Here is a 25,468-nt window from a genome sequence, read left to right as displayed (position 1 = left end):
GTGCCCAGTTCTGGCTCCTCAGGTCGGGAAGGACATGGAGGGGCTGGAGCAGGTCCAGAGAAGAGCAGCAAGGCTGGGGAAGGGACTGGAGCACAAGTGCTGTGAGGAGAGGCTGAGGGAGCTGGGGATGTTGAGCCTGGAGAAGAGGAGGCTCAGGGGAGACCTCATCACTCTCTGCAGCTCCTGACAGGAGGTTGCAGCCAGGTGGGGATTGGTCTCTTCTCCCAGGAACCAGCAGTAGGACAAGAGGGCTCAGTCTAAAGCTGTGCCAGGGGAGGTTTAGGTTGGATATCAGGAAGAAATTCTTTCCAGAGAGAGTGCTCAGCCATTGGAATGGGCTGCCCAGGGAGGGGGTGGATTTTCCATCCCTGGAGGTGTTTAAGGTGAGACTGGATGTGGCATCAGTGCCATGGGCTGGAAAGTGTGGTGGTGTTGGATCAAGGGTTGGACTCGATGATCTCAGAGGTCTTTTCCAACCCGGCTGATTCTCTGATTCCGTGATTCTCTTCTCCAGGCTGAGCACACCCAGCTCTCCCAGCCTGTGTATATATAAGGTGAAATTAGAAATCAGGTCTAATTGGTGGGAGCCCCGAGCTGGCCCCTGGGGAGGGTTGGTGCCAGCCGGCTGTGCTCACATGCCGGAGATCAGCTCCAGGTGGAGCCAGAGCCCAGCACACCGCCTTGTACCAAGGACAGCCCACCGTGAGGACCGAAAACCGGGGGGGTTTCTCTGGATGGGCTGCTCAGAAGATGCTGACAAATGCTCTCCCCCTTCCAGAGCAGCTCCTTTGCCAGACAAAGATATTTTTCAGGGTGAAATGAGAGCGGCAGGACCCTCGCGGCTGCTCTGCTCGAGCACTTTGGCATCTTCTGGTTACCTTTTGCAGCTCATCCTGCTGGGCAGGGTGATGTGTCCTGGGATATGATGGGGGCTGTCAGTGGAGCTGAGGGAGCTGGAGGGGCTCAGCCTGGAGAAAAGGAGGCTCAGGGGGGACCTTCTGGCTCTGCAATCCCTGACAGGAGGGGGGAGCTGGGGGGGGTCGGGCTCTGCTCCCAGGGAACAGGGACAGGAGGAGAGGGAACGGCCTCCAGCTGTGCCAGGGGAAGTTTAGGTTGGATATTGGGAAAATTTCTCTGCAGAAAGGGCTGTCCAGCCCTGGCAGAGCTGCCCAGGGAGGTGGTGGAGTCCCCATGCCTGGAGGGATTTAAAAGCCCTGTGGGTGTGGCACTTGGGGACATGGGTCAGTGGTGGCCTTGGCAGTGCTGGGGGGGGGGCTCAATAATCTCAGAGGGGTTTTTCCAATCCGAAAGGACCTGCCCTGAGCACCAACCACAGAGTTCCTGGGTTCCATGAGCTGTCCAAGTGCCCCTCTAGGGACAACCTTCCCCCCATCTCCAGGGTGGCTGGCTCTGGTTTGTCCCCACCTCATCCCTTTGCAGGGCTGTCCTGGAGGCAGGTGGTGTCCGTGTGTCCTTCCCCGGGGTCACAGCTTGCCTGGCCCCGTGCTGAGGCCTCCTAATCCCCTTGTCCCTCCTCTCCCCTCCTCCAGCCCCAGCAGAGGGTGGTCCCACTGATCCTGGAGAGCCACCAGCTGATGGTTCTCATGCCACCCCCACTGCTGTGTCCTGCTCCTCCAGGCAGTGTCCTGCGTGTTCCCAAAGGGTCCCCCAAAACAACATCTTCTCGTGGAGATGTGGCTGTGGCCGCTGAAGCTGCAGGCAGTGACAGTGCCTCAGTGCCCTCCAGGGGCTCCTCCCTGGTTTTTGGAGGATGGAGCAGCTCTTTTATGGACTTCCAAAAGCACGAGCAGCCTCGGGGGAGGATTTTCTCCTTCCCACCAAAGCCAACACCGTCCTGTGTTGGAGATACCTATCCAAGATCTTCTAGTTCCTGCTGCTCCCAGGTAGGACAGGCAGGGCTGGGGATCTGCTCTTCATTCAAGTGCTGCAGAAGGTCTTCCCGGAAAACCAAAAAAACCCTGAGGAAAAAGAATCCCCGGGGCTTGCCAAGGTTTTCTCTTGTTATCAGCCCCTCTGGGCCTTGCTGAGTGGTGTCTGGGAAGCCTGCCAAGCTGAGCTGTGGAGCAGGATGGAGCTGGAGAGAGGTATTTGGGGTGCAGGTTTTGAACTTGGGTGAACCTCAGGCAAAGGGCCCTTCGGCACGAGCCGGGCCGGCAGGATGTGAGAGAAGTGCCACGGTGGCTTCTTAGGTTTCTGTGGGTCTTATTGCACCAAAGGGGGTTTGGCAGAGGAATTCTTGGATGGGGGATGCAAGGAGGAGGAGGAGGAAGAGAGAAAATCAGCCTGAGGTGATGGTACAAGTAGATGGGAGGTGGAGTTGCTGTGCTGGGAGGAAGGCTGTGGTAAGGGGACCTTTTGCTCCTCTGAAGCTGGATGAAAAGTGAAGCTTGTGAAAGCTCAAGTACCAAAACCCTCCAAGGTTTGCAGCCCTGGACAATTCAACCGCTTCACTCTGGGCTGTGTTTCCATAAGGGAGGGACTTGGGGCATCCTCCAAACCACGGGGTCCCACCAGCCAGCTGTCCCGCTACTGCAAGGTCTCTCTGGGGGCAGGAGGAGGGTGGCTGGAGGCAACCAAAGCCCAGGAGTGTCCCTCCTGCAGGGCAGCCCAGCCTGAATCCTCCTCTCCCTCTGCAGAACCCCCTGAGCAGCGACAACGCCTCGTCCCTGTGCAGCACGGTGGATTACAAACCCCCCGCGCCCGAGGAGGAGCAGGTGGCAGAGGTGGCCGAGGAGAGCAACGAGCCCGAGGAGTGTTTCACCGAAGGTGAGGGACCAAGCAGGGCAGGAGACCCTGTGGAGAGGGGCAGGGGGGTGTGGAGAGGGCCAGTGCCAACCAATTCTTGCAGCATAAGGACCCCCCCAGGCTCACTGAGCTCGGCCCAAACTCCAAATCCTCCTGTGCTCCCCCAGAGGTGATCCCCATGGGCCCCAGTTTGAAATGCCAATAAACCAGGAGTAATGTCTCGTTTGGAGGTGACCCCCAGCTCTGTGTCCCAACCCCCAGGCTGCGTGAAGAGGTTTCCCTGCCTCTACGTGGATGTCACCAGCGAGAAAGGGAGGGTGTGGTGGAACATCCGGAAAACCTGCTTCCGCATCGTGGAGCACGACTGGTTCGAGACCTTCATTGTCTTCATGATCCTCCTCAGCAGTGGGGCGCTGGTAGGTCCCAGTTTGGTTTGCTCTGGTCCCATTGGCTCTGCAGCAGCTTCCCAGCCTGGGAGGGCGCAGGGAGGTGGGCAGGGCCCAGGCTCTGGGTGTGTCCTGGTTGTCTCCCGTGCCAGATCGCCCAGCTGTGGGCAGATCTCTGATGGAAAAGCCCGTTTGGCTCAGGTCTGTCCCATGTGCAGCCTCGCAAGGGGATCTAAACATACTCTTTTAAGAGTTCTGGTGTGGCCACCCCTTCCCAGCATGGCTGTTGGTCTGTGGGCTCGAGGGATGTGACTGCAGCTCCTACTCCAGTTATCAATGTCAACCACAAACTATCATCTTCTGCACCTTCTACTCGGCCTCATGTGGGTGGTTCCTCCTTTCACCGCTGCCACCACCGGCTGTTGGGAAGCGCTTGACAAAAAAATTCACGGTTATCATGGGGCTGTTCAGCACCTCCAGCCACTGAGTGGTGCCCCTTCCCAGCTGGGAGGGCAGACTGGGGAATGAGATGCTGGAAAGCAGTGCCAGGGAACGGGCCCTGGAGGTCCTGGTTGATGGCAAGTTGTCCCTGAGTCAGCAGTGCCCTGGCAGCCAGGAGGGCCAACCCTGGCCAGGGAGGGGATTGTCCTGCTCTACTCTGCCCTGGGGAGCCTTCATCTGCAATATTGGGGCAGTTTGGGGTGCCACAATATAAGGAAGATACTAAACTATTACAGAGTGTCCATGAAGAGGTGAAGGGCCTTGATTTGAAGCCATGTGAGGACACTGAGGGCACTTGGTGTGTTCAGCTGGAGAAGACTGAGGGGAGATCTCACTGCAGTTCCAACTTCCTGGGTAGGGGCAGAGGAGGGGCAGGACTGAGCTCTGCTCTGGTGAGCAGGGACAGCACCCAGGGAAGGGCTGGAGCTGTGTCAGGGCAGGCTCAGGTTGGATCTCAGGGAAAGGTTCTTCCCCCAGAGCGTGGTTGGCACTGAACAGGCTCCCCAGGGCAGTGGGCACAGCCCCAAGGCTGCCAGAGCTCCAGGAGGGTTTGGATGACCCTATGGGGAGCAGGTTGTGACTCTTGGGGATGGTCCTTTGCAGGGCTGAGGGTTGGACTCGATGATCCTTGTGGATCCCTTCCAACTCAGCATGTTTTGTGATTCTGTGACCTGGGTGTCCATTTAAATCAACCTCATTAATAAGCTGTGTGTCAGCCCGTTGGCCCTCTGTGAGTTTTTGGGCTGGATGTAACCCAGAGACCCCTGGAAATACCAACCTCTCTGCAGGTTTGGAGGTGAAGGGAGAGGGAGGGAGAACAGAGGGGACTGAGGGGGTTTTCAGACATACTTTACATGTCTGCATCGCGCTCTGAGGTGCAGTTTGGGGATGTCTGAGGTTGTAGCTGGTGCCGGAATTGAAAGCTGTGCTAACCCAGCTGTGCAGCACCCGCTCACCACGCCCGTACCTCTGACTGCTCACACTTCACACGCCAGGGGGGTGTAGCAGTCACCCAAACTCCTAAGGGCGTTTTCAAAGCATCCAGAGGCGTGGGTTGGTGTCCTTGGCTTTTGACTTCAGATGGGCAGGAATTTGACGCAGCTGGACTTTTGCTTTGAGTCAAACACCGCCCCACAAAGCCAGCGGGAAACTTGCCAACAAGAGTTAAGGCCCCAGGTTGATCGGGGACACCAATAAATGCCACCCATCATTAGGCTCTCAACTTCCCCGCGCTTCCCCAAGCCCTGAGAAAGCAGGTGTGGGTGTGGCTGCCCCGGGAAGCAGTGGGTCTAATGGAAGAATGACTGTCACATAGCTCCGTGCCTCTCCCAGGCGTTCGAGGACATCTACATCGAGCAGCGGAAGGTGATCCGCACCATCCTGGAATACGCCGACAAGGTCTTCTCCTACATCTTCGTCATCGAGATGCTGCTCAAGTGGGTGGCCTATGGCTTCAAGGTGTACTTCACCAATGCCTGGTGCTGGCTGGATTTCCTCATCGTTGATGTACGTGATGAGCACCCCTAGAGCCAGAGCCAAGGGGTTTGGGGGCGTCAGGGGACTGTAGCAAGCTGTTGGAAATTAACCCATGTTGTACTTGAAAGGGTAATGGTGTGGCTGTGGAACAAGGGCTGAGAACATTTGTTAAAATAATGGTCCTGCACAGGATGGACCACTTCTTTCCCTGGTTGCAGAAACCCTTTCAAACCACCTGTTTTACACCAAAGCCAAGAACAGCCCATGCTGTTCAACGAGATCCCAGCAGAGACTATGAAGGGTCTCCTAAATGCTCCGTGACAGAGCAAGCTGTTCTTCCTGTGCAGTATTTCTGTGTCCCCCATCAGCTCCACCCTCACACTCAAGAGATGGGGACATCCTGCCCCTTCCATCCCTGGAAGTGTCCAAGGCCAAGTTGGACACTGCTTGGAGCAACCTGGTCTAGTGGAAGGTGTCCCGACCCATGGCAGAGGGGTGGAACTGAATGAGCTTTGAGGTCCCTTCCAACCCAAACCATTCTGGGATTCTGGGATTATTGTGGGTGGTCACCACAGACCTCAAGGACTCAATGTCCGTGTCCCAAAACTAGAGGATGGCCACCAGCCCGAGGAATTGTTGGGGAGAGAGGGAAAGGCAGGAGCTGGAGGATGTGGCTCAGCTGTGTTTCCACCTGAGATGCTGCTAATCCCTTGGGCTGCTCCTTCCAGGTTTCCCTGGTCAGCCTGACAGCGAACTGGCTGGGATACTCCGAGCTGGGAGCCATCAAGTCCCTGCGGACGCTGAGGGCTCTGAGACCACTGCGTGCCCTGTCCCGATTTGAGGGCATGAGGGTAAGTGACTCCCCTGTGTGCTGCTGGCTCTGACCTGGACGTGCAACACTGCACCCTTCAGCAGTCACCTGCACCAGGGACACATCCCAGCTGGTTTTCAGGGGCCTCCAGCCCAAAGGGATTGATGCTTTGGTCCAGTCTGAGTCCACGTGGTGCTGCTGGGGCATGAGCACATGAAGGTCCACGCCATTACCAGCCCGATACCCCCAGCCAGGTTCCTCCAGGGTCTCTTCTCGCCTCGCAGGTGGTGGTGAACGCCTTGCTGGGCGCCATCCCCTCCATCATGAACGTGCTGCTGGTCTGCCTCATCTTCTGGCTGATATTCAGCATCATGGGGGTGAACCTCTTCGCGGGGAAGTTCTACCAGTGCATCAACACCACCACGGGGGAGGTCTTCGACATCAGCGTGGTGAACAACAAGAGCGACTGCATGGCCCTCCTGCACACCAACGAGGTCAGATGGGTCAACATCAAGGTCAACTTCGACAACGTGGGCTTGGGATACCTCTCCTTGCTGCAGGTGGTACGTAACGAGGGCAGCTGCCACCTGCCAAGGGGCAGGGCAGCGTGACTGGCGTCAGGGCTGGAGTGGGATGCTGCCCTGATGCCCACACGGGGTCTATGAGCTGCTTCTTAGCTCCAAAGCTGGGTTTTAACACAAAAAAAAAATGCTACAGAGCCAAAGAGGAAAGGGATAGGGTAGAAGATGGGAGGGGAAGGTGTCAGCAGGGAGCTGCTGCAGATGACAGACAGCACCAAGCTGCAAAAGGACCCCTGCACAGCACGGGATGCAGGAGTGAGGAGGAGAGGCTCTGTCTTACCCCCCTCACCCCTTTGGAAAGTCCAGCCTGCTGTAGCTGTAGGCTGTGGAACTTTTGCACGGGGAGAGTGACGACTGGAAAAAGGGGGCACGTGTCCCCTGCAGGCGGGGAGCGAACGCAGCCGAGTTCCACGGAACTCAGCCCAGCTGAGCCAGGCAGCAAAAGGGCAACTGCTCACCACAATTTCAACAAAAATAGAGCTGTGGGCTCCGTTATGGGCCGGGCTGGGGCCGCTCCCATCGGATCCAGGCAGACTGGTGACTGCAGAATCAGACTGTAAGCCAGGCTGATTAACCTGCTTCTAAATTCAGCTTCCTCTTCGGTCTTGTTGTTCCATCTGATTCAGGAAACAAGATGTGCAGGCCTTTTGTTTAACAAATCAGCAGCAAAAGGCTGTAAAAGATGCAGTGTAGTCCCTGTAAAAGATGCAGTGCAGATCCCCACCCTGCTGGGATGGGAATCCAGCTGATTGTGGAAGCCATGGCACAGAAGTCAGGGCTGTGGAAGTGGCACAGTTTGGGAATGGGAGGGAGCTCTGCTGTTGGGAAAATGTACTTTGGTTTGGGGAGAAGAGTCAGTAGCTTCTTTTCCCAGCCTGGGTTTGCAGCAGTGTTTTGGGAAACCTTGGTAATCTCAGCCCCAGAACAGTCCATGCATCTGCACAGGCAAATCTCCCTATTTCTGCACTGGGACATTTTTCTTGTGGATTCAAATCATGTCCCTCTCCTGCCATTCCCATGGAGAAGCTGCAACTCCAGGCTGAGCAGGAGTGCCCAGAGCTAAACCCCAGAAATGCACCCATCACACTCCCTCCCCTCCCAGCCCCAAATACCTCCCAGAAAATATATTCTCCATTTTCATAGAGTCATTTAGGTTGGAGAACACTCTCAGATCATTGAATTCAACCCTTCCTGTTCCCCTCAGGCAACCTTCAAAGGCTGGATGGACATCATGTACGCCGCCGTGGACTCACGCGAGGTGAGGGGACACGCAGGGAGGTCTCACAACCAGCACCAAGGATCATCCCAGGGGTTGATTCCCCACAGCAGACTGGGAACAGGGTCCTGGAGCTGAGGTGCAGCTCAGCACAGGCTGGGATGGGTCCTCAGCTGCAGCATCACCTCTGGCTCTGCCCTTTGGTGCTGGGGGCTGCCTGAATCCCACCCCTGGCTTCAGCAAGCACGTGGGCTACAGAGTGGGGAGACCCACAAAATTTATCCTATCATGGAATCCCACAATGGTTTGGGTTTGAAGGGACCTTAAAGACTGTCCAGTCCCACCTCCTGCCTTGGGCAGGGGCACCTTCCACTATCCCAGGTTGCTCCAAGCCCCGTCCAACCTGGCCTTGGACACTTCCAGGGATGGGGCAGCCACAACGTCCCCCCTTGCTGAGGTTCACAGCCTCAAAAAGAGCAGCCAGTTGAGTCCCTGTGCCACCCATGTCCCTGTCACCTGCATCCCAGCTGCAGCCTGGCCCCCACAGCGGGCTCCCACCCCACCCAGATACAGCTGGGGCTCAGTCCACTCCTCTTGGCTTCAGTTTTGGGGTCCAAAATCCCCGCTCAGCCTGGAGGGCTCATCCTTCACCCTGCTGTGAGCTCATGCCCTCCATGTCCTCTCCAGCTGGGAGAGCTCATCCCACCCTGGAGAAAGTGCCTGGCTTGCCTTGAGCAATAAATGGGTTATGAAAACAAAGCAGCCAACATTTAACCTCTGAGTTAAATGGGTTATAAAAAAAAAACCCACAACAGCTGTTTTGAAGAGTGTCATGCAAAGGCTGTTTTACCATGATCCATCCCCAAAAGTGTCCATGTGGGCACACACTGCCATGAGCTAGTGCAGCAGGAAGGGCTTCCTACTGTCCTCTAACAAACCTAGGTGTGGGGGGGAAGTTGGGTCATCCCACACACCCACGGGCCTGAACTTATTGTTTTCATTGCCTTTTTTTAGCACCAGAAACACCCGCTCTGCTCACCCCAGCTGCTGGTGCTCAGCTTCCAGGGCCCTCTGACAACAGCTCAGGCTCCTGCCTCCCACAGCACCTGGGGCAAAGCTGGTTTGGGAGGAAATCCACCCTGTCCTGCCAAGAGCTTCCTTTGAAATGGGGGGAATCAGTGGGGCCAGCTTGGCGTGTCTCCAGCCAAAGGCAGCGCAGGATTAAGGGGTGCCCCTTGAGATGAGTGCTGCCCAAGGCTGCCAGGCTGAGCCAGCCCCAGCCCAGGCTGTGGACTCAGGGGTCAGCATTTCCTTGTCCCCCCAGACGGTGTCACATGGGTGTCCCTTCCTGTGGTTGCTCCCATGGGTGCCACTCCATCCACAGGGTCCGAAGTTGTGGAGCAGCCACCCCACGGCTCTGTCCGAACACCATGACCCCTTGTCCGTGGTTTTGGGGACAACACTTCTGGGAGAGGATTAATCTCACATTTCTTCTCTCTCCTGGACAGATTGAAGAGCAGCCACAGTATGAGATCAACCTCTACATGTACATCTACTTTGTCATCTTCATCATCTTCGGCGCCTTCTTCACCCTCAACCTCTTCATCGGCGTCATCATCGACAACTTCAACCAGCAGAAGAAAAAGATGAGTATTTTCTGGGTCCTGCAGGGCTGTTCCTGTCTGGGGTGCTGGTCCAGGATGGAGGGGACCAGCACGATGGTGGGGTGAGGGGACCAGAGCCACCAGGGCTCAGGTGGATCCCAGGACTCCTATCCATTAGTGGCTTCCTGCACTGGACAAAGGGCACACAAGGCTTTGTGTCCTGGTCATTGCATTTACACAGGGCTTAATTTATGGGTGCAGAGGGTGGAGGCAAATGGAAACTGCATTTTCTTTCTCCTGTGCTGTCACTTTTCATTTCTTTTCCCACCCTGTGACCATTTCTCAATAATTTTTCTCTGCCTCAAGTTGAGACTCAAGTTCTGCTTTCCAGCAAGTAGCACAGGACTAACACCTCAGGGGTGCTGGAGTGGGGAGGCAGCAGGAGGAAGGAACAGAACAGAGCACGTTGTTGGTGCTGAGTGAGGTCTGCAGCACATGGAGCACTGAGCCAGAGCAGAGAGCAGTGCCTGGCAGGAGCTTGGCTGGGGACCCTTGGTGGGCAGGGACATGGGCAGAGATGCTTGGTGGGCAAAGAGATGAATTCAGGAGACTAACAGCAGCGATTCCCTCTATACTTTGGAGGCAAAGACATCTTCATGACAGAAGAGCAGAAGAAATACTACAATGCCATGAAGAAGCTCGGCTCCAAGAAACCCCAGAAGCCCATCCCCAGGCCATCGGTACGTTGGGTTAATCCCCCTGGAGTGGAGCATGGAGGGAACACTTCAATCCACCAGCTGTCCCAAAGGGAATGAGAAGGATGCAGGGGTTTGAGTATTCTCCCAGCTCAGCTCCCAGCTCCTCTGTGGAAGAGAGATGGGCTTGGGGAAAGCTCAGCTTTCAAGCCCCCTGGAAGGGACACTGGTCCAGCCACTGCATTCACAGCTGAAATTTGTGTTTGGGTTTGGTAGCCCTGCACAGCTGAGGCCTTTTCCATGTGTTTATTTGTGCCCTATTAACTGTGGATATAACTAGAAAGTGACTGTTCCCCGTGCCCACAGCTCCTGATTGCCATTGGTGTTACCAATGGGCTCCATCCCGTGAGGTGCTGGGTATCCTACCCCATAACTTCTGGGGCTGTGAGAGCTGTACTGGCCACAACCCCGAGGTTTTAAGTGCTCTTTTTAAATACAGTTCTTTCTTCTCTTTCTGTTGTGTCTTTTATTCTCTGTGTGTCTCTCCTGTGTTCCCCCCTCACCTCTGGCGCTCCATCATCACCCACACGGCCCCTACGGCAGAACAAGTTCCAAGGGAAGGTGTTTGACTTTGTTACCAAGCAAGTGTTCGACATAACCATCATGATCCTGATTTGCCTCAACATGGTGACCATGATGGTGGAAACAGATGATCAGAGCGAGCTCAAAACATCTGTGCTCTACAAGATAAACCTGGTCTTCATCGTCATCTTCACCGGGGAGTGCGTGCTCAAGATGTTCGCCCTGCGTCAATACTACTTCACTGTTGGCTGGAACATCTTTGACTTCGTGGTGGTCATCCTCTCCATCTTAGGTGAGTCCTGCTGGTCCCTCCAGTTCCTCAGGGATCCCACTGGACAGTGAAGAGTGGAAATGGTCTGCTACTGGCCCCCTCTCTTACACCCACGCTTTGAGCAGGGCCAAGCCAGCAGGACCCCGAGACAAGAGGGATGTGAGGCCACCCCATGCCACCAGCTGGGTGAGGGGCTGGGGATGTCTCTCGCTCCTCCTTGGTGTTATTCCCCCTTGTCTCCATGTTGCTGAAATGGAGCAGCCAGTGTTTAACCCTTGTGTCAACCCTGTGCTCACAGTTTATTTTTCATATGTCCCCTCTGTCCCCAGAGGAGCAGAGTGTTGTGTGCCATGGCGGGTGGCCTCATCTCCCTGTGTCTGCCCAGCTCTGGCACATGGTGGTGGCTGCAGAGCAGGGCAGGCTCACCTCTCCTTCATCCCTTCCCAGGTATCGTCCTCTCCGACATCATAGAGAAGTACTTCGTGTCACCCACCCTCTTCAGGGTCATCAGGCTGGCGAGGATCGGCCGTGTCCTCCGGCTGATCCGAGGGGCAAAAGGCATCCGGACTCTCCTCTTTGCTCTGATGATGTCCCTGCCCGCCCTGTTCAACATCGGCCTCCTGCTTTTCCTCGTCATGTTCATCTACTCCATCTTCGGGATGTCCAACTTTGCCTACGTGAAGAAGGAGTCGGGGATCGATGACATCTTCAACTTCGAAACCTTCGGGAACAGCATCATCTGCCTCTTCCAGATCACCACGTCGGCCGGGTGGGATGGGCTCCTCAACCCAATCCTCAACAGCGGCCCCCCGGACTGCGACCCTGAGCTGGAAAACCCTGGAAGTTCGGTGAAAGGGAACTGTGGGAACCCCTCCATTGGCATCTTCTTCTTCTGCAGCTACATCATCATTTCCTTCCTCATCGTGGTGAACATGTACATCGCCATCATCCTGGAGAACTTCAACGTGGCCACGGAGGAGAGCAGCGAGCCCCTCTGCGAGGATGACTTTGAGATGTTTTATGAAACTTGGGAGAAGTTCGACCCGGACGCCACCCAGTTCATCGCCTACAGCACCTTGTCTGACTTTGTGGACACCTTACAGGAGCCCCTGAAAATTCCCAAGCCAAACAAGATCAAACTAGTCACCATGGATCTCCCGATGGTTGCCGGGGACAAAATCCACTGCCTGGACATCCTCTTTGCCCTGACTAAGGAAGTGCTGGGAGACTCGGGAGAGATGGATGCCCTGAAGGCCAGCATGGAGGAGAAGTTCATGGCCGCAAACCCCTCGAAGGTCTCCTACGAGCCCATCACCACCACTCTGAAGAGGAAACACGAGGAAGTGTGTGCCACCAAAATCCAGAGGGCCTTCCGGAGGTACCTGCTGAGGCGCTCGGTGAAACAGGCGTCCTACATGTACAGGCAGAGCAAGGACGAGGACGCCCTGAGCGAGGACGCGCCCGAGAAGGAGGGTCTGATTGCCATCAAAATGCAGGAGATCTATGGGAACAGTGGGACAGGGGTGGAGACAACCCCTGCCATTGGCCTCGAGCCCATTCCCAGCTCAGAGACGCGAGATGCTCCCGAGGAAGCAAAAGCTTGGGATAAGGAGCGCGTGGTGAAGGAGTCGCTGGTGTAGGAGAAGGAGCTTCCACCTCTGGCCCAGCCTGAAGAGATTTCATTTGTATCTCCTGTCCAAGAGCTCTTCCATGCACAGATCACTAGATCTTAGATATTGAGCTAATTTCAGATGTTTCAAGCAGCCACCTTTCGAAGCAGGATCTCCTCCTGGGTTTTCCAGCTCACTGCACTTGCAAAGAGTTTAATTATTTTTCTTATGAGAACTGAATGTGAAATCTGTTGTTGGTGAAAGAGAAACATGTTAGTTTGGAAATGATCTCATCACGGTAACGATGTTTTTCAGACATTAACAGAAGAGTAAGTACATTTAAGGTAATTATTTATTAATGTTATTTCACAATTAAGAGATGTTCTTGTATATTGTTCTTCCAGAGTGCAGCCAAGCAACCAGTGAAAGATGAGCCAAGTGAAATAGCATTAAGAATAATTACAGAAAACAAAAGGTTTTGTGAACAAAAATCTCCAAAGTCTTAAAGTAGCACCTTTCTTTTGAACCTTTGAATAAGCTTGTTGATTATTTTTTTGTTACCTACAGAGAAAGTGCAATTATGTCTTAAAAATTGGTTTGCATAGCCAAAACAAAGCATCTGCAGAAATGTTCTCAGGGTTAAATATCAGGTTTTCAAGGTCTCTGAATACGCATTGAAACCATAAATCATTCAGGGCTCTGTGATACGAATGTAAACACTACTTATAGTCATGTTTTTTCTCTGTTTTCCTGTTTCATCCAGATTTTGTGGCAGGAAAGCAATGGGCAAAAAGGTAGGGTTTGGAAAACCTCCTCCAAGAATCCCCAGTCTCCATGACAAAACCTTCTAGGGTTTTTTTCTAGCCCCATTGCAAGAGGAAATGTCCTGTTGGAGTGCTCTTGGCTGGCGTTCCCAATGTCCTCTTCGTTAGTGTTAATTATGGAGATGGACCCCCAGGGATCGGAGCAGGTGTTTGACTGATCCTTTCCATGAGCTGCTTCAGTGGGGTCCCTTAAATCCCACACAAGCCCCTGGGGGGCTCAATGCAATGAATGCTCCTACCAGGGTGTGAATCCCAAAATCCTCAAGCAGAGATTCCTTCCCTTGGCTGGGGCTCCAGAGAGGATCCTGTGGCACCTGCTGGGGTCTCTGTAGAGCTGGATGGGGCCATTCAGGTCCTAACCAGGAAATCTCTGGGCAGAGGAGTGTTTTCCCACGGGGAAAAAGGGTTTTGCTGCTCTTTAAACAGGTGGGCAAAAGGAAAGAAAACCAAGAAAAAAGGGCACTGGCACAGGTTGCCCAGAGAAGCTTCGGATGCCCCATCCCTGAAAACATCCAATTCCAGGTTGGATGGAACTTGGAGCAACCTGGTCTAGTGGAAGGTGTCTTTTGCCCATGGAAGGAGGGTGGAACTTTGGATTAAAGATGAGCTTTAAGGCCCTTCCAACCAAAACCTTTCCATGATTCTGTGCAAAACGCACGAAAGGCCCCGAGTTCACCTCTGACCACCTTCTGCCTTCAGAAGGGGAAAAAAAACCCACCTCATGAGATCAAACCAACCACGAACCAAAACCTCTTCCAGTTAAAACAAGGGCTGCTTCTCGAAACCAAAGGGTCTGTCTTTCTTTTTCTTTTCTTTTCTTTTCTTTTTTTTTTTTTTGTATGATTATAATTATTTTCTTTTCTCGGGCTGATTTGGGCGCTGAGCCGTTCCGGATGCCCCACGTTACGTTCAGGCTGGCCGGGAGCGGTGCTGAGCTTGCTTGTACCCACGTGTCATCCCACAGCCTTTGTGCTTTCTTTTTTCCATGTCGTTGCTCCCTGGAAGCAGCAGCCTGAGCTGGTGTCACCAGCGTTTCTGTGGGAAGCATCCCATCAGCACGGCCGTTCCCAGCCCGGGTTGCGGCTCACAACCGATGCTGCTTGTACGTCCGTGTCGTCAGTGATGGGAAAAAAAAATGCCACAGAGCGGGATTTGTGTGAGCTAAAGCCGTTTCACTTTGTACATTTCTTACAATAAACAACTGTAAATGATCTGTTATTGCGATACCAAATGTGTTGGGGTGTGTTAGAGGAGGGGGGAAATGTTTTCCCCTGGGCTGGGAGGGCTCTTGCTGGAACAGCTCGTCCCAGGGCTGGTGTAATTCAAGTTGGGAGCAGCGTGGTACCAACGCAGCCAGGGGGCTGCAGCACGGAGGAGGCACAGCCCAGGAAAGGTTTCTTTTGAAACCCAAAGCCTGATGAACAGGAATGGGGCTGGGGAAGCTGCAGCTGCCCAGCAGTGGCTCTGGACTGTGGGTTATGGGGTCAGGGTGGTCCAGGAGAAGAGGCATGAGGACACAGGACCCTCCCCACGGGACCACCAGGTCCCTCTGCATCCCATGTCATGTGTTACTGCAAACACAGGGGACTTCCAGGGGAGACCAAGCCCCTCCAGCCCAGGTCTGTGCCTGTTCCAGGGTGCCAAGAAGCCCCCAGGCAGCTCAGTGGGTGATTTGGCCACTGCCACTGCAAACCCTCTTCAGCTTGTGCCCTGCTCCTGGTTTTACCTTGCAGGGCTTTCCCAGGCACTCCCAGCATCCCAGCTCCCATCTCCAACCTCCAGAGCCTGCTAAACCCCCTCCAGCGCCCACCAAGCACGTGGGCATCCCGTTGCCTTTGCCTTGCTGGGATGTCATGGCCAGGCTCTGCTCTTCCAGCAGGACCTGGGGGATGATGGCAGCAGGGACGGAGAGACACAGCCCCTTCTCCTGCAGTGCCAGGAGAAGGCACCTCTCCCATCATCCCTCTTTCCCTCACACAGCCAGTATTTCTCTGGAAAACTTCATTTCTTCTTTTCTGTCCCTTTGCACACAAGGTGAGGCTCGAGCTGGTTCCCAGCATCGGCCAGATGCTCAGGACTGGCAAAAAAACCAGCAAACTTGCAGAAGATGAAGGTTTGGGGAGGCCCCAGGCAGTGGCACCCAGGCCCTGGGGACCAGCATGACTGGCAAGAGTACCCAAAGGTGTTTTTCACTTGAAGTCACAGCTCAGTGCTCACCCACAGCCGCTAACGTGCTGCAGCCGGGGGGCACAGCATGGAGGGAAACGGTGCTGTGCATCCAAATTCACCTTGGGGTGCCTCACTGTGCTTCCCCAGGGTCTGTCTGTCTCCAGAGGATTCACGGAGAGGGGTCTTGATCATGGAAAATGGGGTGTGAAGCACCCATGACACTCGGGCGTGGCTGGTGGCCAAGGAGGTGAGCCCTTATTTTGGCCATCTCTCCCTTCTTCTCTTCTCTTCTCCCTGGAAGTGTTTAAAAATCCTGTGGATGTGGCACTTGAGGACATGATTTAGTTGTGAACATGGGTTGACAGCTGGACTTGATCTCAAAGGTCTTTTCCAACCTTAACGATTCCATGGGTTTATGACTCTAGATTTCACTTTTCCCTGGAAGGGCAGCTGCAGGGACTCTCTGGGAGTACATCCATAAGTACATCCCTAAGTAACTCCATGAACATCCTCTGTTCCTACCCCTGCTCCAACTCTTGGCAACTGGGGCCAACATCAACCCCTGCCCATCACCTGAAGAGCCAAACACCCTGGAGGGGATCTTTGGAGCTTGGGGAAAACCCTGGAGGTCACCCCCATCCTACATCCCCCAGGGATGTGGCCAGGAAGAAGCCACATCCCACTCCCTGGGCTCATCCCCTGTGCTCATCCCAGGTTTGGCATCACCAAGTGCTTTGCAGCCGGGGCTCCTCTCCAGCTCTGCTGCAGAACCACAACAGTCCCTGTCACCCCCATCAAATATCAGCCCCACGGTGGGCACAGCCTGGGGACACGAGGATGGGCAGTGCCCAGGGACGCGGGGCTGGACGGTGCCCAGGGCGCAGGCACCTGCTGCCCCAGCGTCTGCACTGCATTCAAAACCAGCCCCGAGGGGAAAGTCCCCAGCCAGGAGGATTTACATGAGCAGGAAAGGGGCCGTCTCGCGCTGCAGCAGCAGCTTTGCCATTTTTAGGTGCCGGGGCCGGGCCGGCGGGAGCAGCCACCGTGTTTTGCAGCAGCAAAGGCTGGATGTCTCCCTGCCCCGGGGGGTGAAACATGGCTGATCTGGGCAGGAGGCTCTGGGTGCTCCAGGTGAACCTCTGGCTGCTGGCTCTGCTCACAGGTAGGCATCAGACGGGGTTTGAGCGAGGAACTGTGTGCCCAGGGATGGGATGCACTGGCACCTGTGCCCTGCTCGGGGGCTTCACCCAGCTCTGCCTTTCACTGGGTTCGTTTTAAGCTTTGCTCTGGCCTCTCTCAGTCCTGCTCTGGGCTGGAAGCCTCCCAGGTGCAGCAGAGCCTGGGGGGACAAACAGGGCTCAGGACTCAACGCCCACCTCGGGGTTTAGGTTTTGTTTCCCACTGGGATGTTGAGACAGGGCACGTTTTTGGGTGGTCAGCTGGCTCTGGCAGGAGCCCAGTGCCAAGGGGATGCAGGGCCTGCCTGGCTGTGGTTGCAGGAAAGAAGGGTTGTTGTGGTCTTTGTAACCATTTTTTGCTCTCAAAGACCCGAGGATGGGGCTGCCACATCACTGAGGCCATGGCCAAGCCACAACCCTTTGCTCTGTGGGGTTCAGTGCCTGGGAGTAGAGGAGAAATGGGACGAAAATGGCTTCTGGGGGAGATTTGTGGGCCCTGTGTGAACATCCCTGTGCTATTCCCCTTGGCATCCCCATGGAGAAGGAGTAGCTACACCCAGGATGTGACTCCTATCCCCTTCCAACAACCCTTGCCTGCTGCAGGGACACCCATGAGAACCTGCAGCAGATCCCACACATGATTCCTTGGTGGGGAAAACTTGCACCCACGGGAGGAAGGGCATTCAAAGTGTTTCTGTGTTGGCCACACAAGTCCAGTAGGGATTTGAGGTCGCAGGGTTTCAACGTGGCTCTCATGGTGACTTCAAGGGAGGAAAGGGGAAGCTCAGCCCACCCATGGCTGCAACAGAACTTCTGGTTTGGAAGGACTGTGAGGGCTTTCAGGGTGAGGAACCAGCCTGGTCTTCATTTAGAAACACCAACAGAGCATGGAGAGCAAAGCCCTGTGCCTCACTCACTGGTGGCCCCACAGGTGACAGGGACACGTACCCAGCACACAGCCTGGTCAAGGCACATCTCCCCATCCTGGAAAAAAATGAAATGGGGCTGGAAGGGAGAGTTCACCTGCAGAGATGCCAGTGCTGGAGGGGAACAGGGCAGCACAGACCTGGAAGGGGCTCTGGGGCAGGGAGAGGGGCCCAGGGCCAAGCCTGGATGTGCCTGGGGCAGGGGGTGGTCTGCAACAAGGTTGGGTTGAAGCTCAGGCTGGGGAATTGAACTCTCTTCTTCTTCTTTGTCTTCTTCTTCTTCTTGGGGGGGGAAGGGGTGGTTTGCAGCTGCCCCAACGTGCTGGGAGGTGGTGCAGCCCCCCCTCTGTGCCAGCTTCTCCACGGTGAGGTTTGGCCAATCTTCCCCAAAGGCAGAGCTGGGCACTGGAGCGGGGCAGTAAACAGGGCTGGTCCTTCCTGAGCAGCTGCAGCAAGAGGAACCGAGGCACAGGGGCACTGGAGCTGTGGGCAGAGGCACCCGTGGGGGCTGGGGGGGTCCCCACCTCACCCCGCTTCCTGCACTGCATGGCAGGCCCCACTGCTCCAGCCCACAGCCCTTGTCCCAAGGGGTTCTGTGGTTCCAGGGTCTGAGAACCCCCCTGGCCATCACAGGGCTCTGAATCCAGGGAAGGCCCAGCAGGGAAAGTGTTTCTGTTTGATTCAGAGTGGGGTGAGTGTCTGGACGCTTCCAGAGAGGCACCAGCCTCGGGACCATTAAGAGTGAAGGCAGTTTTCCACTGGGGTGTCGACCCAAAAACAACTTGGAGAAGATTCAGGAGATAGATGGAAACAGCAGGGTTTGTCCCCAAATCTGCACTGCCCCGTGTCATCTGAGCAGGGCTCTGTTGATGCTCCCCAGCACTCCACCCCATATGGAGTAGGCACAAAGGACCCATAGCACATGCCATTCCATGGGGGACACCCTCTGTAAGCTCCTGGCTGTTATCTCAGGGTTCTTCTTCTGTCTTGCAGGTGGGATCTCAGCAGACAAGAACACCACCAGCAACAGCACAGGTATGGTTCAGACCCACTGGGCTCTTCCCCTGCATGTGTCCCCAGGGTCCCTCCCGTCCCCACTGGCCATAGTCCCTGCAGGCTGTGACCTCCTCCATGGCACATCCCCAGCCCTGCACCTTCCTCTCCCTCCACAGAGCCAGATCTGTTTTGTCTTTCCTTGTTGTTTCCCTCTGCGTTTGCAGAGGATGTTGCATGAATAAGCCTTTCCTTGGCACCAGGCACTGGGTTTGTGCTACAGCACTTGTGCCATTCCCCCCCATGGGGCTCTAAGCGTGAAGTCTGCAGCCCAAAGGAGCCCTCAAACTCACCACTCTGGGACCAAAACATGGCAAAAAAACCCAAAACATGGTAAAATGCAAAAAATGTGGAAGTCTGAGAGAAGTCAGATGGGGAGATGGGGCCCAGCAACGCTCTGGGGTGCCAGCACTGGCTGTAATCTGGGAGCTGGGATTAACAAGGTGTACACAGAGAGTGGTGGGAGCAGCATGAAAGAAGTATTGGAGTGAAGCCATTCCCACAGAAAATGGAGTTTCCATGAAAAGTGTGTTTCCACCAAAAGGCTCCAATTTCGTAGAAACACAGAATATCCTTAGTTGGAAGGACAAAGACAATTCAAAGCAAAGCTGAATGCTCAAAAGCAGTATAATCCATGAAAGCAGGGAGCTCCTGGTGGGGGAGATGCTGGGGGTCTCGTGGGTGCAGGGTCTGTGACTGCCCCTGTCCCTGCAGACAGCGTGTGCCCCTCCGTGTACCAACACCCACGTTACGTGGTGGTCAAGAAGAACATGCCCGTCTACTTCGTCTGCTACTCCGACAACCCCAAAAACGTGCAGTGGTACAAGACAGCAGAGGACAGTAAGGACATTTGTGGGCTGGATAAGAACACCTCCCAGTACACCATCAACAGGACCGACACCTTCATCAACCTCACCATCGTCAGGGTCACCTACAAGGACAGTGCAATCTACGTGTGTGACAGAAAGAACATCCTGGAGAAGGAGCACCTGCACGAGTGTGGGACAGAGCTCAGAGTCGTGGGTGAGTGGGAGCTCCCAGGGGATGCTCTTTCTCCTCCTCCTCTCACCCTCCCACCTCCATCTGAACCCCACATCAGGCTCCTACACACCCACCTTTCCCCATGCTGGTGGGACCCCTCGTTCCTCATTGCCAGCACCAACCAGCAGGACAAGCCTCCCTGGTTTGCCCTGGCATGCCCATCCTGCAAAAATACTCCCCAGGGACCACGTTCCTCTAATAAATCAGATTTATCCTGCTCCTGGCCAGTGGTGGGTTCTGCCCAAATTGTTTCATCCCAGAGCTGGTCCCTGATGCCAGTCCCAGGGGCAGTTTACAGTGCTCTGGTCTCTCCCAATCTGTAGCATGTGTCACCCTAATCCCTCCATCCCCCCTTGCTGACACACCAACCTGTGGCCATGCCGAGCTCCTCCCCATTCCCTGGGAGCCTGGCACAGAGGTGAGACGTGGGCTCTCCCCACGCTGTTGCTCCCAGGTCACAGCAGCATCAAGCAGATCCAGAACAGGAACACCCTGAAGGATGCCATGATCATCATCCAGTCCATCCTGCTTGTCATCTTCATCAGCATCCCCGTACTCCTCTTGCTAGATAAAGTAAGTGACCGTGTCCCCAGCAGCGGGGATGTCCCCAGCTGTGCCACTGTGGTGCTCACAGCGGTGTCCTGCCCTCTGGGCAGGACAGTGAGGGGGATAGGGATGGACCAGCACCAAGTTTGGGGCTAAAGTGGTAAAACAAGCATCTAAAATGCTGTGTGGGACTACGTGGATTTGCCTATGGAATAGTGGGACCTGGCCTGGGGGTCCAAGGCTGGGGACAGGGGATCCTGGTGGGCGCTGACACCAACCTGTGACTCTCCTCTCCACAGGGAGAAGACAAGAAAGGCCCAGAGGAGGACCACACCTATGAGGTAATTAATTACAGAAGGACCTTCCCAATATCAACCTGGGCCTTGAAACGGGGAGTTGTGCCCGTGCTGGGTGTCTGCTGGGTGTCCCTAGCCCTTGTAGCCTTCCTCCTTGGGAACCTTCCTCCCAAGTTCACATCAGCCATAAAGAGCTGCTCGTAGAAACAAGCCAAGCTCAGAGCACAGCCAGCCATCTGTCTCCATCTTCTCCCTGTCAGAAGATGCTCCAGTCTTGGGGAGAATAGCCTGGAGATGGATTCCCACTTGGAGGTCCTAAGGGGGGATGTGCTGTGGATGGAACCGTGATCCGCCTGGGGTGTCTCAACCTCCTTTGTGTTTGTGCAGGGGCTGGAGGTGGAGCAGATGGCCACCTACGAGGACATCATTCCTTTCCGGGACGTGAAGGCCAAGTGGACAGTTGGGGAGCACCCGGGTGAAGAGTGAGGGGTCCCTGCACCCACGGCCAGGCCGGCACCAACGCCCTGCCAGGACCCTGCCGGCACCTGTGGGGGTGGATCCCACGGATCACAGCTCTGCCGGGCACCTGGATCCCGGGCTGCAATCCTGGGACTGCAAACCACCTGCAGCAGCCCTGCACGGGGCTGGGACCCTGCTGCCCTTGGGCGCTCGCTTTGCTGTGCACACGAGGCTGCCCTGCCCCGGCTGTCGCTGTCCCCGCCCCACTGATGAACCCCTGAACTAGAAATGAACCCCTGTGTAGAAATTAGGAGCCACCTGTGATGCCCCCAGCAGTAAAAATGGCCCCACAGGCTGGGCAGCCCCACCACACCTGGGCAGCCCCACCACACCTGGGCAGCCCCATGCCCTGGGCAGCCCCACCACACCTGGGCAGCCCCATGCCCTGGGCAGCCTCAACCACAGGCAGGCCCACACCCCAGCACGGAGCTCCTGTGTGGTCAGTGCAATGGAAGTACCAGGGGAAAGTGGGTCTCCTCCAGTCCCACCACCCCTGGGAAGGAGAGGACCAGGCATGACCGATCTCCAGCTGCAAGGACCCTCCTGGGCTGTGAGCCCCTGCTGCAGCCCTGGCAGAGGAGCCGAGGTGTGCAGCACCGTGTGAGTGTTATGAGAGTGAATTTTGGGCCACTCTTCAGCTGTCAAGTCATGGATGTGCCCACAGGCCAAGCTGGCAGATATCTGAGATGGAGGAGCCTCCAAAAGCACCTCTTTCTCCCCAAAGCCTGCAAGGGAAGTTGGGGAGACAGGTCTCAGCCAAAGGCTTGCTCCTCCCCAGGCAAGAGCTGGCCCCTGTCACAAGGACATCCCTGTGGTGAGGGACACGTGTGACCTCAGAACCTACAGCAAAGCTGTAAACTGTGGGACACAAACCTCCAACTGCTTTCTGAAGCCCTAATAAAGGTAATGGATAAAGCTCATCCTGCTCCATCCTGCCGTGCCCGGTCCAGGGCTGTCCCATAAGCCTGGTGCCAGTGCCCTGGGATGCCCTGGGAATAAGGAGCAGTTTTTCATGGGTCCAGCTTAGCTAGAAACCAAACTTCACCCCTTCAAACCTCACCCTGAGGGTGGGTAGGGATGGAAAGGAGCATCTCCAGGATCCAAAGCACGAGGACAGGGCCTAGGGCCAGGAGTAGCCACTCGTGGCTACGTCTGGTCTCGCAGGAGAGGCTAAAAAAATCTGGAGAGGAGCAGAGCGGTGCTAATTGGGTTTGTTAATAAAACTATCTTGGCAGAGCAGCAGCAGCTGCAGGGGGGGTGGGATCAGGGCCTGCTGGGCACCTAAACCAGGGCCAGGGGACAGAGGGGTTGGCTGGAGGAGACAGCACAAGGGGGTGACAAGAATGTTGTGGTTTAAACTCTTGTCACCCTCAGAGAGCCCAGGGCCCCCTGTGCCCCTATGGCTCACCAACATTTGGGCCTCCAAGAAGCAGCTGGAACTGCTCCACACCCCAAAACAGCCAGAGGAGGGTAAAATTATGAGCAAACAGGGCTTTCCAGAAGGAACAGGATGGTTCTTGTTTACCAACAAACCACCTCCATGGAAAACTGGAACTCTGTTTAAACAGCACAAAACCAGGATTTTGAAACTGATTTTTACTGGTTAAATAAAACTACCCCAAACTAATTCCACCACATGTTTTATATAAGATGCCTAAACATAATAAATTGATTATTTAAAGAAAGGAACATTCACAGTGAGAGAAAAGAACTGGCTGTTCCTGGTTTCCATGTTTGCCAAGATTTTAGGAGCAGCAGAGCTCATCTCTCCATCCCTTGTTTTCAGTTTCCAAATGGAAGAGGAAGGCATATTTTCTGGCCTTCCCAGCTCCCAGTGGGTTCCTCAGCTCTGTGTAAACAACTAATTCAGCTGACTGAGCTGAGTAATACCGAAAATAAGGAGAATCTGCTGTTTGCAGCTGGCAAGGAACCACCAGTGTCAAAAGCAGTTTCAGTGACCCCAGTTCTGCTCTGCTGCTCCAGAGGCTTTGGCTTCCTTTAAAATGCCAGAAGTAAACCAATACTTCTGTGGTGTTAATGGTTTATTTTAAATGTTTAGACTAGATCCTAAGGAGCCTAGAGATGTGGGTTGGCTTCATTCTGTACTGAGACAGGTCTGTGCTTAAAATGCATTTAATGTAAATAAATGTATGTCAATATATACAGTCCAGGCTCTGTGTTTTGTCCTGATTTCTATCATGGAAGCCCCAAATCATTTAGGTTGGAAAAGCCCTTTGAGATCATGGAGTCCAACCATCCCCCAGCACTGCCAAGGCCACCACTGACCCATGTCCCCAGGTGCCACATCCACAGGGCTTTTAAATCCCTCCAGGGATGGGGACTCCACCTCTGCCCTGGGCAGCTGTGCCAGGGCTGGACAAACATTCTGGGGAAGAAATTTTCCCTAAAAACCAACCTAGACCTCCCCTGGCACAGCTTGAGGCCATTTCCTCTTGTTTTTGTGAGAAGAGATTGACCCCTGCCTGCCTCCAACCTTCTTCCAGGTGATTGCAGAGAGCAGGAATCCTTTTCCCTGCCACCAGTGGGATCCTCAGGCAGGCAGACAGCGTTGCAGTCCTGGACCTTTTCAGCCTCACCTTTCCAGATGGGTTCAGGGAAACTGAGCAGCTCCAGCTGCAGTCGATAAATCCGAAATGGAATTTATTTTCAGAGCAGTGAGCTGGCAGAGGTTATCACCCATCACCTAAAAGCTCTGCAGAGCCTGGGCTTTGGGCTGGCAGCAGCTCCTGGGTCAGGATTCACTCGGCTGTGCTCACTCATCGGGGTGGGAAGGTCCTCCCCACCCAGCCACCCAGGTTTGGGGTCACCAGAATCCAGGGAGCAAAGGAAAGTTGTTTTCACTCGTTTAGATGCTCAGGGTAAGGTGGGTGGGCATGGGACCAACCCCCAACCCGAAGAGAATCTGAGGTTTGCTTGTTTGTTTTCTCTTTCAAGAAACAAAAGGAATTTGGAAATCACAGGAGGAAACTGGATGCTTTGGGTCGCAAAGCTGGAAAAAAAGGCCGAGCTGAGGTTTCAGAGCCGCTTATGCAACCTCGGCTGTGCCCTGGGCGCGTCTGCCCAGCCCGGCACTGCAGTCACGCACTGCCCTCGCCGGCGCTTCTGCCTCATTTACTGCCCAGACGGGGCTGGGGACAAACCCAGCCTCGGGGGACCCGCACAGCGAGGACCGTCCCGAGCTTGGCTGCGGCGTCAACACTGCGGATTAACCACCCTGCTCTCCCTCCCAGGGCTGGGGAGAGGCAGCAAGGGACAGGCAGGGCACAGAGTACGAGGTGCTGCAGCGGTACCTCGAGCCCTGCGGGCAATTTGGGGTACCACGACACAAAATAAAAATTAGGCAATTAAAAAGCATCATTGCGAGGAGCGGCTGAGGTCACTGGGTTTGTTCAGCTTGGAGAAGAGGAGGCTGAGGTCAGACATCCTCGGCTCTTCAGCATCCTCGCGAGGGGCAGCAGAGAGACAGCTCCCATCTCTGCTCTCTGTGATCAGTGACAGGACTCGAGGAAGTGGCTGAACCTGAGCTGGGGGAGGTTTAGGTTGGATATCAGGAAAAAGCTTTTCACCCAGAAGGTGGCTGAGCACTGGAACAGGCTCCCCAGGGAAGTGGCCACAGCACCAAGCCTGCCTGAGTTCAAGGAGCATTTGGACAATGCTCTCAGGGACAGAGTGGGATGGTTGGGGTGTCCAACAGGGGTCAGGAGTTGCTTTCAATGATCCTGATGAGTCCCTTGCAGCTCAGCATATTCTATGATTCACAGGCAGCAGAGCCTGGGCTGGGCTGGGCTGGGCTGGGCTGGGCTGGGGAGCTGCTGCTCTGCTCATCTCTGACAAATACTGACATATTTAAACACGATCTCGAGTAGAAAAACACAAAAACACACCCAGATGCTGCTGGCTATTGGGTGACAGGACACCTGATACTGCAGGACCCACTGTTCCCTCTTCTCTGGGGTCTGACATTTACCCTGTGACACCACCACGTCTCCAGCAGCAACAGCCGGGGACTTCTCGGAACACACCGAGCTCTCCCCCATGATTATTAACCAGCCCTCCACCCTCTGCTCCAGCTGCCCAGGGGGTGATGCTGCTGCTCTGAAACCAGAGCCACACTGGGGAGCACAGCAAACCCAGGGCCTGGGGAGAGCCAAATCACCTCCCAACCAGGCACAGTCCCTGAACACCAGAAAAGGGCCAAACAGGGGTGGCTTGGGGCAATCACTGCTTTATGGGGAGTAACCCTGGAGTTGCCCATCCCAGGTTCTGTCTTGCTTTTTCTCAAAAGCAGGGATAGTGTTCTGTGTCCTCTCCTCTTCAAGGCCACAGTTGGACAGGGTCTGGAGCAACCTGCTCTAGTGGAAGGTGTCCCTGGAACTGTCCAGTGGAACTGGGTGGT

At 55.1% G+C, this 25,468-nt stretch overlaps 2 protein-coding genes across 2 annotated transcripts in view; both read left to right on the top strand.

The window, feature by feature from the left end:
* The window catches only part of SCN4A (sodium voltage-gated channel alpha subunit 4), a 42,919-nt gene extending 28,385 nt beyond the window's left edge, over positions 1-14,534 (top strand). The window contains exons 17-26 of the mRNA XM_050327450.1: positions 2,658-2,787; positions 3,028-3,182; positions 4,986-5,159; positions 5,858-5,980; positions 6,225-6,503; positions 7,726-7,779; positions 9,246-9,383; positions 9,977-10,081; positions 10,640-10,910; positions 11,337-14,534. Coding sequence (XP_050183407.1) covers positions 2,658-2,787; positions 3,028-3,182; positions 4,986-5,159; positions 5,858-5,980; positions 6,225-6,503; positions 7,726-7,779; positions 9,246-9,383; positions 9,977-10,081; positions 10,640-10,910; positions 11,337-12,529 — 2,622 coding nt within the window. The 3' untranslated portion in view covers positions 12,530-14,534. The remainder of the gene's footprint in view (positions 1-2,657; positions 2,788-3,027; positions 3,183-4,985; positions 5,160-5,857; positions 5,981-6,224; positions 6,504-7,725; positions 7,780-9,245; positions 9,384-9,976; positions 10,082-10,639; positions 10,911-11,336) is intronic.
* Positions 14,535-16,587: 2,053 nt separating this feature from the next.
* CD79B (CD79b molecule) lies at positions 16,588-21,033 on the top strand. The gene is made up of 6 exons (XM_050327478.1): positions 16,588-16,654; positions 18,590-18,631; positions 19,364-19,672; positions 20,145-20,263; positions 20,536-20,577; positions 20,920-21,033. The coding sequence occupies exons 1-6, from the start codon at positions 16,588-16,590 to the stop codon at positions 21,016-21,018; spliced, it is 678 nt and encodes a 225-aa protein (XP_050183435.1). The 3' UTR covers positions 21,019-21,033.
* The last annotated feature ends 4,435 nt before the right edge of the window (positions 21,034-25,468 follow it).

This window comes from Myiozetetes cayanensis, unplaced genomic scaffold (genome assembly GCF_022539395.1).
Source record: "Myiozetetes cayanensis isolate MyiCay16 unplaced genomic scaffold, myiCay2020 scf34, whole genome shotgun sequence".
Lineage (NCBI taxonomy): Eukaryota > Metazoa > Chordata > Aves > Passeriformes > Tyrannidae > Myiozetetes > Myiozetetes cayanensis.
The sequence above is the reverse complement of the archived record's forward strand: the minus strand, read 5'-3'. Positions and strand labels throughout refer to the sequence as shown.